We start from the raw sequence: 13,291 nt of genomic DNA on the forward strand, positions 1-13,291 counted from the left end.
AAAATATTATATAAAAAAAGAAGCGGACAAAGAAACAAGACACAGCAAACAGACACAGAGAACAGACAACCGGGGGAGGGGGGGGAGTTAAATAAATAAATAAATAAATCTTTTTAAAAAAAGAAATAACAATGATATTTAGTGTTTTTGATGAGCTCCAGAAATGGGCATTCTCTTATCTTAATAGCTGAAGTATAAACTAATAAAGATTTACAGGAATTATTTATGTCTCATTAGATGCATAAATTCTACTAGGCTGGAAATTTATCCTAAGAAATACCCTTAAATTTCACACTGTATGCAGCATGAAAAAAGTGGGAAATTTTTAAATATCTTTCAATACATTATAGTAGATCTCTATTATGATATACTATATAGTTGTTAAAAATAATTAACTAGGCTGAAATTTTCTGACTTGCAAAAGTTTTTCTGATGTATTACATTCTTCTTATATAATCACCTCTTTAAATGGATTTAAATTAAATTAAATTAAATTAAATTAAATTAAATTAAATTAAATTAAATCCTCTTCTCTCTCCTTCCCTTCCAGGGAGGGAGTAAGACCCAATCTGCCCTACTGTTCATCTCTCACAATGCACAATGCATCTCTCACAAGAAGTGTCTTTCAGGAAAAGCTGGTGCAGAATCAGATTGGTGGACCTTCTGTCCAAAGGAATGAGTAGGGAAGCTATTTTATTCGTCAAATTGTTATTTAAACCTCAAACCAGTTACAGTGGCCTCTGGTGATAAAACTGTTAATACAAGATTATGCATTCATTTCCTCCATTGGTGATGTGGGAACGGGTGTGTTCATGCCTTGCCCTTCAGCACTGTCCAAAGAGTTGGGCTGTGTGGGCTTAACATTTGTGGTGGCTTGGAGCTAGGCACCCAGAAAAACATGTTCTTAAGCTTCATTCATTCCTATGGGTGTGAGCCCTTGTAATTAGGACCTTACTTCAGTTAAGTGTTACTTCAGTTAACTCAGTCAGGATGGGTCTTAATCCTACTTACTGAAGACCTTATAGAGAAGGTCTCAGAGGAGAAAAACAGGGAGCAGCCAGAAGGTGAACATCAAGAGAACACAGAGGAGAAAGGAGAAGCCAGGAAAGGCTGCCATGTGCTCTGCCATGAGACAGAAAAGCTGGGGTTGACATCGCTGGCAGACAGCCCCAGAATACCACAGTTTTCTGGGAGACAGCATCACCTTGATGATGCCTTGGTTTTGGAGTTCTCCTAGCCTAAAAACCTTGAGACAAGAAATTCCTGTTGTTTAAGCCAACTCATTATGTGGTATTTGATTTAGCAGTCAGGAAACTAAAACAGCATTACGTATAATCTCTGGAGGGTAAAAACATAACAGTCTCTCCAGATCCCCTAATCAAGGCAGATTTTTATTGTCAAGATACAAAACTTTCTTCTCTGAGTCCCATTCCCTACTTTGGTTTGCTCTCAATTGGGTCCTGCCAAAAGAGCAAAATATGGCTAGAGTTGTCTAGACTCACTAGAGATAGGACTTCATTGTTCCCTTTCCTCCTGGAAATTCTTTACAGCAGGGAAAGCTGTCTGTGATCACTGGGCTTGAGCCAGCCCCTCGCTCTGAGGTTGCGACTTCCTAAACTTACGCAGGTCTGATCTGTACTCTTGCTCTAAACGTAGTGGGTAAAGAGCAGTGAGAAGAGTAGAGGCCTCGGGTTCTTCATCTGAGTCCTTTGTTTCAGATGCTATCCTTTCATAGGTCCAAAATATTTACCCAGGGCCAAGGGTGCAGTCATACCTGTTACCAGCTTCTATTTCAAGAGGACACTAGAGCACAGGACCCAAGTGCAGCCTCTGTGACCAAACCTGGGTTGGGGGAGGTAATACAACAGAGAAGGCTAAGCTGAGTAGCTGGCAGCATTACTCCTCACTTGGCTGCTGTCACTGTGGGAAATTCCCAGTGCTATAGTCAGCCAATGAGATATTAGTTCCTTGGTTGGTAACCTCTCTGGGTTTAGTGACATCCCTGAAAAGAGGGTAAGAATACAAACAGGCATCCAACCCAACCCAGGGGGGATCCACTTGTGATCATATATAAGTTTTAAATTCTAAAAGGCTGAGTCTGAACGAGGAAATATAAAAACCTTAAGGAGTACGACCACCCAGAGCCCGTCTCATCATGTTTTCACAATTTCTTGAGAAAGAGTACATCTTATTGGTGATCTGCTGATCCAAAGAGCTCAAGGGATTTTTCTTTACATTCAGAAAAACTTCACCCATTTCTCTGAGAGGATGGAGAAAGTCTCATGGGAAGTGCAAATGAGGCTCTGTACAGAGGCTGGTATGCTCAAAGTGACCCAGACGGTTATGGTCAGAGTCTGATCTAGAAGCCAAGTCTCTTGATCTTCCAGTCTCCTAAAATGCCTACAGGGATCACGTATCTCTGGGAATGAATTTATAGAGTACAGGTCTTAGTATAAAGGTTACGAAAGACCTGGAATGACACTCATCCTTATACACCATGAACACTGTCCAAAATCCACCTTTTCCCTTCTCCATGTGTGTGCCTAGTGGTGGCAAATATTAAGTTGATATGCAGAGGAGATGAGAAAGGAAGCAGGAAAAGAAAGCTACTGTAAGAGAGAAGGAGGGAGTAGCTTTTGAAACCATTTCACATTTTCATCTCAAATTCAAGGGAATTGGAATAGATGCAAGAAAAACAATTCCTTTCCAACCCCCCAAAAATCATTCTACTTTCCTCTATCACTACCAAAAAATGGATAAAAACATATCAATTAAGAGTGAAAGCTGCATAGCCACCGCCTACCTTCCTTTGTGTCATCTTTTTCCATCCTTTTCCATTTTTGAATGGAAATAAAAATTTTATAATCGGTTTGGACAGGGGCAGGGGTTATTGAATGTTAGACACTGTGCACAGATCAAAAAGTCTACTTCGTAAGCAGTTGACCCAAGATGGAGAGTGATTTTCCCCTTCATTTGGGTGACATCCATCTTTAAAAGTAATTATCTCAGGATATTACCCCCTGTGGTGGTCAAGTTCATATGCCAACTTGGCTAAGTTATGGCACCCAGTTGTTTGGTCAAGCAAGCACTGGTCTGATTGTTATATGAGGATATTTCATGGACTTAAATTATCTGTAAGTGGATTGAATCTGTGGCTGATTACTTCTATAATCAACTGAGATTGCCTTCCACATGAGAGGGTAAGAGAAGTGAAGATTGAAGTTTTAACAAAGAGAGTAAAATATATTATTTGTCACAGTTCCTGTAAAATGTCAGTGCTCAAAGTGAGCCCACCCCTCTATTGCTACAAAATAAGGGTTTTGTAGAAAGATGTAGTGGCCCCCTCTTGTGACTAAACACATGAATGACTTCATTTAGATCCCAGGTAAGTCTATTAACCTGCTTTTTAAATTTTTTAAATATAGGGAGTAAAAATGTATAGATGTGCTTTATAACGTTAAAGGAAGAACTCAGCCAGTTTTGGTCACTTGTGGTTTCAGAATGATCTTTGTGTGAGACAGGACAGTATTTTTCAATATTAACAAATATTTTGTTTTTATTCATTTTTTTTAACTATGCTCTTCTCCCCACTAAAGTCATCACTTCAAGGAAAGGTGATACATACAGCAAGAAAAATAAAATGAAAGGTTCTGACACAAATCATGGATTTAGAACACACAATGATATAATGCAAGGTGGAACAAGGAGAAGAGGAAAGAGAATTAAAAGCAAAACAAAGAGGTATAAGTACTGATAGGTTCTTTTGGAGGGGCCCTGGACCTTATCTCCTTAAGTATGTCTTTGAAAAATCCCAAAACCTCTGGACCATTTTCACTTATTAAATAAATTCAGTGCAGCCATGTTTAAAACTGCAGTCTTCACCTCCCTCTGCTGTCCCCAGCCTGGGCCTGACCCCAGCTACAGCAAGGTCAGCCTGTTATGCTGTTTCTTTTCCTTCCCTCTTTTTCTTCGGATCTATTTCCTGCAGCGATGTGTCAGAGGAAAAAAGGTTAAGGGTGAAATGGAAAATGCCTTTTGACTTAGCTGAAGTGCCCCAGCATACTTTTGGGTGTTGTTGCTTCTCTGACTAACCACTTATGGCCTCTGTGTGATGTGCATCCCAGTGAGTGAGCACCCAGAGCCCCTGAGGGGCCTCCTCAAGGCAGAGCTCTCCCTTCAACCTCCACAACCTCTTCTTCTCTCCTGGGTGGAGCGCTGGTAACACAGCTCACGGTCTACTGCCTTCAGGGGTGGCACCTGCCCTACAGGAATGCGTTCCTCTCACCATGCCTAAAAATAGAAACCCAGGCAGCCCCATTGCTGCACCCTCTCCACTTGGCCATCTCTCTCTAATTTCCTCATCTTCTCCTTATGTAGAGGCAAAAGTAGATTTTAAAATGTCTGCTTTGTGAGCAGTTACCCCAAGATGAAGTGTGATTTTCTTCTTTGCTCAGGTGAACTCCATCTTTAAAATTAATTGCTTGGGGTATTAACACCTGTGATGGTTGAGCACATGTGCCAACTTGGCCAGGTTATGGCACCCCGTTATTTGGCCAAATAAGCACTGGCTTGATTGTTACTGTGAGGATATTTCATGGACTTACATCATCAATGTGTTGATTGCATCTGTGGCTGATGACAGCCACAATTAACCGAGGAGATTGCCTTCAACAATGAGAGAACTCTGTGTCCAATCGGTTGAAGGCTTTAAAAGGAGCAGTGAGGATTTCAGCAGTCAGAAGAGAGAATTTCCATCTCTTCTGGGTAATTGATCAAAAACCTTCATCAAAGTTACCAGTTTACGGCTTGCTCTATGGAATTTGGAGTTGTGCATCCCCACAATTGCGTGAGACAATTATTATAAAACTCTCATAATATCTAAAGGTATCTCTTGTTGGTTCTGTTTCCCTAGAGAACTCTGACTAATACACCCTCTCAAGTGGCTTGTGGGCAAAGGAGAACACTGATGATATTCTCCTATGACCCTGCCGTCCGTAGCCATCTCCTCCCATCAGCTAAGGGAGTGAGGGTTGAAAGTTACAGAGTCTGTTCAGCTGCTTCGTCATAATCCCTAGAGAGAGTCCCAGGGTGGGCTGTTCTTAATGGAAAATGGGATGCTTTATAGTTCTTGGTCCCTTTTGCATTCTAGTTGACAAATTCATCACAAAAAATGCTCCACAGTGTATCCTAGTCCCTAAATGGAAAAAAAAAAGTTTGTTCTGAAAGTGACTCTAAATAAAGATTTCTAATGCTCCAAATATGAATGTGTGTGTATATATATTAAAATAATATAATATTCCATTAATATTAGATGAACTTGGCACAAAATTGAAAATAAGGCTCACACCAACCAAAATTCAGAAGTTACAGGTAAGGGAAAGTATAGCTGTAAGGATGTGGTAGAAGGTCAAACATGATTTTGAAAAGATTATGAGCCATCAGAGTGGTCAGTACTGGGAATTAGTAAGAGAATTATAAAGGTAACGGTTGGAAAGCTATTGTGTTATATTCTGCAATAAGTTGCAATAAATAGAGCTTTATCAGTATTTTACCAGTTTTCCTCAGTATAAAATTAAGGTGTGAATAATCCAGAATGACTAAAAAGATTACAATAATTAAATAAACCCTGTTTAAATTTATAAAAGAGAAGGAAATATTAGTGGATGATAGACTCATGTCCTTTTTAATATAGAAATTTTGTTTTATAAAATAAAGATAAAAAACCTTTTCTTCATGTTTTTCTGGCTTATTTTCTATTTGAGAAGTCTGTAACTAAAAGATTTTTCTATCTTTTACTTCTCTGGGCTGTTTTTCAAATCATTGATTTTTTTTTTTTGCTGTTGCTGAAAACAAAACTCATTACCTTCTTTATTATGAAAACAAGAGATTTTCTCCTAATTAAAACAGCATATGGTCTTATCAGAAATAGGGTGTTACTTGCATTAAAGCATCTCCATATGGATTTCTGGGTTCCCTTGATATTTCTTCTCTAAGTTAACACAAAGTCACCTGCAGGTTTTCTCAACTATCCCTCTGAAGTACAACAGTGTCCTAATTACAGTGTTTTTCATATAGGATCTCCAAATAACTTGAACAAAAATCATCTGGGAACTCATTAAAAAAGCGGACTCCTGGCCCCATGCCAGACCTATTGCACCAGATTCTTTGGAGAGGAAGTGTTTTTTAAAAAATAAACTCATTACATGATTCTTAGATGTACTCTATAATTCGAGAAGTATTGTCCAATTAGTTAACCCTGGAAAGATTTTTATTTTTTAATCTAATTTTATAGTGCCTGCAGCATTAATTTCATCTCACAAATGCCTTCATCTCAAAATTTACTTAAGCCTCAGTTTCCTCATTTGAGAAAAGAGATATATTACTTCATAGCTACTGGATTATGACAGGAGCATTAGTAAAACGCTGAGCACTGAACCTAGCATGTGGTAGGACTCAATAAATAATGACAATGGTGATGTGTTGATGAGGACAGTTTGGGGGGTAGGTGAAAGCAAGAACGCCATGGTAGTTTTCTGATCTTCTCCTCAATGCAAGAGATATACACTGTGCAGACTGTAAGGCTGTGAGCTGAAAAGGTTAATAAACAACAAAACCAGATGATATGAGTAAAAGGACATTTCTATCTCTCTCCATAAATCAGGAAGTTTCTACTCTTCTTTTCCTTCTAGACATTCCCTCATCCCTTAGACTCCATTAATGAGTAAGTGATTAGTCATCAGTCCTTTTTTTTTTTCAAGATTTATTTATTTATTATTTATTTCTCTTCCCACCCCCAGCCCGGTTGTCTGTTCTCTGTGTCTATTTGCTGCATCTTCTTCTTTGTCCGCTTCTGTTGTTGTCAGCAGCATGGGAATCTGTGTTTCTTTTTTTGTTGTGTCATCTTGTGTCAGCTCTCCACATGTCCGGCACCATTCCTGGGCAGGCTGCACTTTCTTTCACGCTGGGCGCCTCTCCTTACGGGGCACACTCCTTGCATGTGGGGCTCTCTTACGCGGGGGACACCCCTGCATGGCAGGGCACTCCTTGCACACATCAGCACTGCGCATGGGCCAGCTACACACAGGTCAAGGAGGCCCGGGGTTTGAATCTCGAACCTCCCATGTGGTAGATAGACGCCCTAACCACTGGGCCAAGTCCTCCACCAGTCATCAGTCTTAATCAAAAGGTAGTCAGTTACACTCAGTGTCTTTATATCTCTTGCATTTTGAAATCCCTGCCTCCCTATGATGAGCAGATCTATTGATTTAATGCAACCCAAATCAAGATCACTGCAGAAATTTTGTGGAAATTGTAAAGCTGATTTTAGAATTTGTATGGAATTGTAAAGGAGCTAGAATAGCTAAAACAATGTTGAGAATAGAACAAGGATGAAGAAAAAACACTAATGGGTAAGAGCTACATTAATAAAAACCTTATGGTATAGGTGGAATAATGGACAAATAGACGAAATAAAACAGAGAATCTAGAAAAATACCTACTTAGGTATGGTCTCTTGATTTATGACAAAGTAACCACTGCAGTTTAGTTGGAGAAAAGTGGTCTTTTCATTAAATGGTCATGGAGAAATTGGACATTCCTATGGTAATATGAATAATATATATATGATCTGTGATGTCTATTTCCCACTATACATGAAAATTGATTTGAGGTAGAATGTGGTCCTAAATGGAAAAACATGCCCATGCTGTGAAGTAGGCAAAGATTTTGAAACAGGACCTAAAACTTATTCATAAATGAAAATGATAGATTAACTAGACTTTATTAAAATTAGGAACTTCTATACATCAGAGGATATCATTAAGAAAATAAATAGTCAAGCAGCAGATTTTAAGAGAACTCATAACACAAGTTTTTGACAAAGGTTCTTAACCAGTATGTAGAAATAATGCCTAAAATGAATAGTAAGTGGACAAATAACCCATCTAAAAAAATAAGTAAAAGACTTGAATGGGTATTGAACAGAAAAGAATATTCAGATGGACTATGATCATATTTAAAAAGTGTCCAACATATTATTCAAGGAAAAAAATTATAACCACAATGAGATACACTACACATCATCAGAATGGCTTAAATTAAAAACAATGAACAAAAGTGTTGATACCATTTGTTGGTGAAAATTGTTCTTTGGAGTGTATGTTGGTTCAACATTTTGGAAAACCATTTGCCAATACCACTAAAGCTATACGTACCTCAAAAGACTTAGTAAGTCCACAATGGTGGAATTACCCAAGAGTAATAAGTGTACATGTTAAATGAAAGATATTTAAATGAATGTTTATAGCAGACTTTTTCATAATGGCCCTAAACTATAAACAATAAAAGCAACTCACACGTCTATTTCAAGGAGAATGGATCACTGCATATTCATATAGAGAAATTCTGCACATCAATAACCAAGAACCAATGATACAAATAGCATTAATGAATTGTAAAGGTATATTGAATGAAGGAATTCATATAAGACAGTACATATTATATAATTTCAGTTTCATGAAGTTCATGAAGTGAGAGAAGTGAGAATAGTGGTTACTTGGGGTGGGGAGTGGGCAGTTGGAAGGGGCACTTGGAAATCTGCAGTGGCAGAAAATTTCAATATATAGATATAAGTGATATTACATGGATATAAATAAATGCAACATTCCATTGAGCTGTGCACTTTGTGTATGATATACAGCAATTTCAAAATTAGAAGAAAAAGCAAATAAACATCTCAAAAATACTGAGATAAATATCAGAACCATCAACAGAATTAAAAATGGTTCCATCAGGGAGGCAGGACCAGGATGTGTGGAGGGGTGGGGCAAAGGACAGTGCTACTCGATTTTGTAAATACATGTGTGTATTGTTTTGATAAAAATAAAAAATGTTTTTAAAAAAGAAGGGAGGAAAGATCATTGCAAAGTATTGCTGTCAATCTCAGATAAGATGAGGACTAAAAAATACCAATTAGCTATATCACACTGAAGTCACTGATATTAAAGTGGAATCTTTTCTGGAGGAGTGATGCCAACAGCGGCAAATGCTACCAGATGCCGGATTCAAGTGCGGTGAACAATGGCAGATGAGGAAATGGAGACAGTGCATATAGACAATTCTTTCAATTAATTTGATTACAAAGGAAAGGAGACATGTAGGGATGTGGTGGGTGGAGACGTGGGCTTGTAGAAGGTGGTATTAAAACAGGAAAAGATTCACTTATAGGCATGTGTCCACATTGTTATGAAGAATGCAAGAGAACAACCAATATTTCAGGGAAATGTGTGTATGCCTGTGCAGGGTCTCCTCTCTCTTCTGAATTTATGAGCAAGAAGCTCTGGACTATTTTAAGAGCAGACTGATTCATGAACATGTTGCACCAAGTTAACTGGACAGGATCAGCCTTAATGTGGATTTATGCATCTCTGCCCACTGGCTAAGTCACAAGACCGTATTCTCCATGGGATCCCTTGCTAAATACTCCTTTGTGGAGAAAATACAACAAAGATGCCTCTGCCCTATTCCAGAGCTCCCACTGCAGAGTTTTGATACAGATTGCAGGTGCCAGGGGAGCACTGTGCCTTCACAGCACAGAAGTAAGTGGCTGAGTCTTCAAGTGTAGAGTCTGAGATGTGCAGGAAACTTTCCTTCTTTGATAATGTGGCTGTTAGTCTTTCTTTCTGCTTTTCATCTCCAACTGAATACAGAAGTAACAGGAGTTCAGGGCCTTTCCCAGGATCCTGCCTATACCACTGCAGCCCTTGAAAACTGCTGACTGAGTAACTGCAGTTGAGGCTGGAACGGTCTCCCTCCTGGGGTCTCAGAATCTGAGGATGCTGTTCTACCCGATCTTCTCCACTCAACACTGTTCAGGGGGGAAAAATCAGAAATGAGAAAAAGCTTTCAGTTCAGCAGTTTAGCAACTTTGAAAACATCCAACAGGAAACCTAGGATGAGCTGAGACTAAAACCCCAGATGGCCCCCACTTCGGATGAATGTGCCCTTCTGGTTTGCATCTCTCAACCTCCAACTTACAGCCAAACTGAAGCCACAAGACTATTAATGGGAAGTCCAGCACGTTCTCCATCCTGTTATCTCAGTCTTGATACAATTTTTGATGATCCTAAGGCTTCTGTTCACAGAGGAGCTGTTTCTGTGTTTTATTTCTTATTCTCAAATGCTCAAAAAGATGCTTTCTGTTGGTGGCTCAGCCAATCAAAAGCCCTCTAGAAACGTTCATGCTTTTGAAATTCAAGACATCAGTGAAATGACGGCCATGGAACCACTGCCACCTTGTGGCCACAAACTCAATCTCACTGCACCTACTTCATAACATTACAAAGACAGAAGTATTGAGATTAGAACATTTTTCTTATTTGGTGGGATAATGTTTATGAGGTTTAAATTATTATTCAGGATAGCCTTCTCTTGATGCACTTTTGTTTCATTGTTCTTTGAGAGGACTTTAAAGCTAAGTTGCTCCAGAAGTTATAAATAATTGATCCAAAATTGTAGGTATAATGGATTATGTTTCCCTTTAAAGAATGCAAGAATGTCAGCAGGAGACACCTTAAAAGGACAACTCTAAAAAAATACAGGAATCAAATAGCTTGTGGATATGTCTAGAAATCTCTGATGCAATTTGCACAGAATGGGGATATAAATTAAGAAATCCTTCTGCAAATAATTGTATGGCTGGCTACAGGGACCAAGACCACATGTGCTGAGGTGGCAAACTTGATAACTCTTAGAAGAGAGGGAGGGAAGAGTAAAGGAAGGGGAAAAAGAGCTCTCCATTTCTGGACCCCAAACACACTCATAAGTTACTGTGTGTGTTTGGGGTTGGGAGAGTATTATTATCCATGCAAATGATACACACTTCACACTATGTAAATAAGATAAAGGAAAAGTAATTCTTCCCTCTCCATTTGACTTTCAGTACCACAGCTCTCATTCACAGAGGCAACTACTCTCATTGCATGCTCACGCTCACACACACACACGCACACTATTTTTCAGACAAATCTTTGCACTCCATTCTTTGCCTTGTTTTTTGCCAGTCAAAATATCACTTAGGCATTCCCTATCATTTAAAGGCTACACAGTATTTTGCTCCATAGATGTACCATATTTTACTTTAAAAGTTTCGTATTTTTGCAGTATTAGGTTGTGTCCAATCTTTTGCTACCACAAATTATGCTGAAATAAATATCCTGTACAATGATGCTTGCCACACTCCCTAAAAAATTTATTGAAAGTAGAAAAACTATGACAGAGTTTTCATGCATTTTTGTTTAATAAAAATTGCCAAAATTTATCTAAACAAGCAATAGCAATTTATACATCTACAGCATATCAGTGTTTGCTTCTCCATTCCCTTGCCAACATGTTATATTACCAGTCTTTTATTTCCTTGATTAATAGGTAAAACTTCCTAATTCAGAGTATGCTTACCATGAGTGAAGCCAGGTTTTTAAAAAAATAATTAAATATATATTTGCATTTATCTGTTTGAAAAGTCTATTCAAAATTCTATTTAATTGTAAGCTTTGGAGTCAGAATGCCTGGGATCAAACTCCAGCTCTATGATTTATTTGCTGCATAATTCAGAACAAGGTGCTCAATGACTCTCTGGGACTTAGTTTCCTCAACTGAGTTATGGAGAAAGAACAGTATATGCCTCAGAGAACTACTTTGAGAATCATTTGAAATATATATTGACATATGGGTGGATTGGTGAATGGATAGCTAGCTAGCTAATTAGATCAACTCTCTCTCCATAGATATAGACAGGCAGATAGGTATATGAATATACCAACTCTCTCTCTCCATAAATTTAGTTTGAGATAGATTGGTAGATAGATGATAGATAGATCGATAGATAGATAGATAGATAGATAGATAGATAGATAGATAGATAGATTACTATTACAATCTATCTATATAGATATATAATATAGAATAATGGCTAGAACATAGCAAGATTTCAATTAATATTCGTTATTATTATTCTTAGTGCAATTTTCTTTTGGAGAGTAAACCAATTTTATTGGTTTACAAAAGCTCTTTGTGGTAGTTTGAAGCTGTATGTACCCCAGAAAGACATGTTCTTAAATTTAATGGATTCCTGTGGGTGTGAAATCCATTGTGAGTAGAACATTTTGATGAGACTACTTCAGTTAAGGCATGACCTACCTCATTTACGATGGGTCTTAATCCTCTTACTGGAGTGCTTTGTAAACAAAATGAAATTCAGTCAAATATGGAGAAAGCCACAGAAGCAAGAAATTGAAAGCAATGAAACCAAGAAGAGAAGGGAGAAACCAGTAGATGACTCCATGTTCCTTGCCATGTGGCAGAGAAGTCCTGGATCCCAGCAGCTGATCTTTAGGAAGAAAGCATCACCTTGATGATACCTTGATTTGGACATTTTCCCAGACTCTAACTGTAAGTGAATGAATTCCCATTGTTGCAGCCAAACAATCTCATGGTACATTGCTTTAAGTAGCCTAGGAAACTGAAATACTCTTCATATTGCAAGAACATCTTTACCCTATAATCTGAAACATTTATTCCATTTTCACAGTTGAATTTGGCTTTTATATGGTGCTTTAGTCTGGAAGGCTGCTGAAAACAGATACCATAAAATGGATTGGCTTTTAAAAATAGGAATTTATTAGTTTACAAACTTATAGTTTTAGACTGAGAAAAATGTCCATATCAAGGCATCATCAGGCAATGTTTTCTCCCTGAAGAACAGCTACCAGAGATCCCAGACACTTTTGTCACATGGTGGTGTGTGCTGGTCTCTCCCTTCTCTTACCGGTTTCATTGCTTTCAGTTTCTTGCTTCTGTGGCTTTCTCTCTCTTTCTGTATTCACCCCATTTATAAAGGACTACAGAAAGAGGATTAAGACCCATGCTAGGCCATGCTTTAACTGAAGTAACGTAATCAAAAAGCACTACTTATAATAGGTTTCCACCCACCGGAATGGATTAGCTTTAAGAACAAGAGTTTCTGGGATACATGCATTTTCAAACCACCACATATGGTAATCTTTTCATGTAGAAATGTTTGCTTTTGTGTACTTTCGTGTAGTCACCTTTATTATGCCTTTTGAAGTTTGGGCCTTGCTTAGAAAGTCTGAACCCACCTAAGACTATTTTTAAGATCACAAAACTTTATAGTATGTTTAAGATTTAATCCTTACATCTAAAATGTTAGCCACATGGAATTATTTTTATCTAAAGAGTAAGATAAGGGGTCAATTTTTTCATGTGGCTAGCCAAT

The 13,291-nt window shown here is 38.1% G+C and overlaps 1 gene segment (V, D, J or C); it reads right to left on the reverse strand.

The window, feature by feature from the left end:
• Positions 1-9,518: 9,518 nt before the first annotated feature.
• LOC139437683 (T cell receptor alpha variable 20-like) lies at positions 9,519-10,087 on the reverse strand. The segment is given in 2 exon segments: positions 9,519-9,865; positions 10,036-10,087. Coding segments are annotated over 2 exon segments (399 nt in total).
• Between the last annotated feature and the right edge of the window lie 3,204 nt (positions 10,088-13,291).

The sequence above is a fragment of the Dasypus novemcinctus genome, chromosome 3, assembly GCF_030445035.2.
Source record: "Dasypus novemcinctus isolate mDasNov1 chromosome 3, mDasNov1.1.hap2, whole genome shotgun sequence".
In the NCBI taxonomy this organism is placed as follows: domain Eukaryota; kingdom Metazoa; phylum Chordata; class Mammalia; order Cingulata; family Dasypodidae; genus Dasypus; species Dasypus novemcinctus.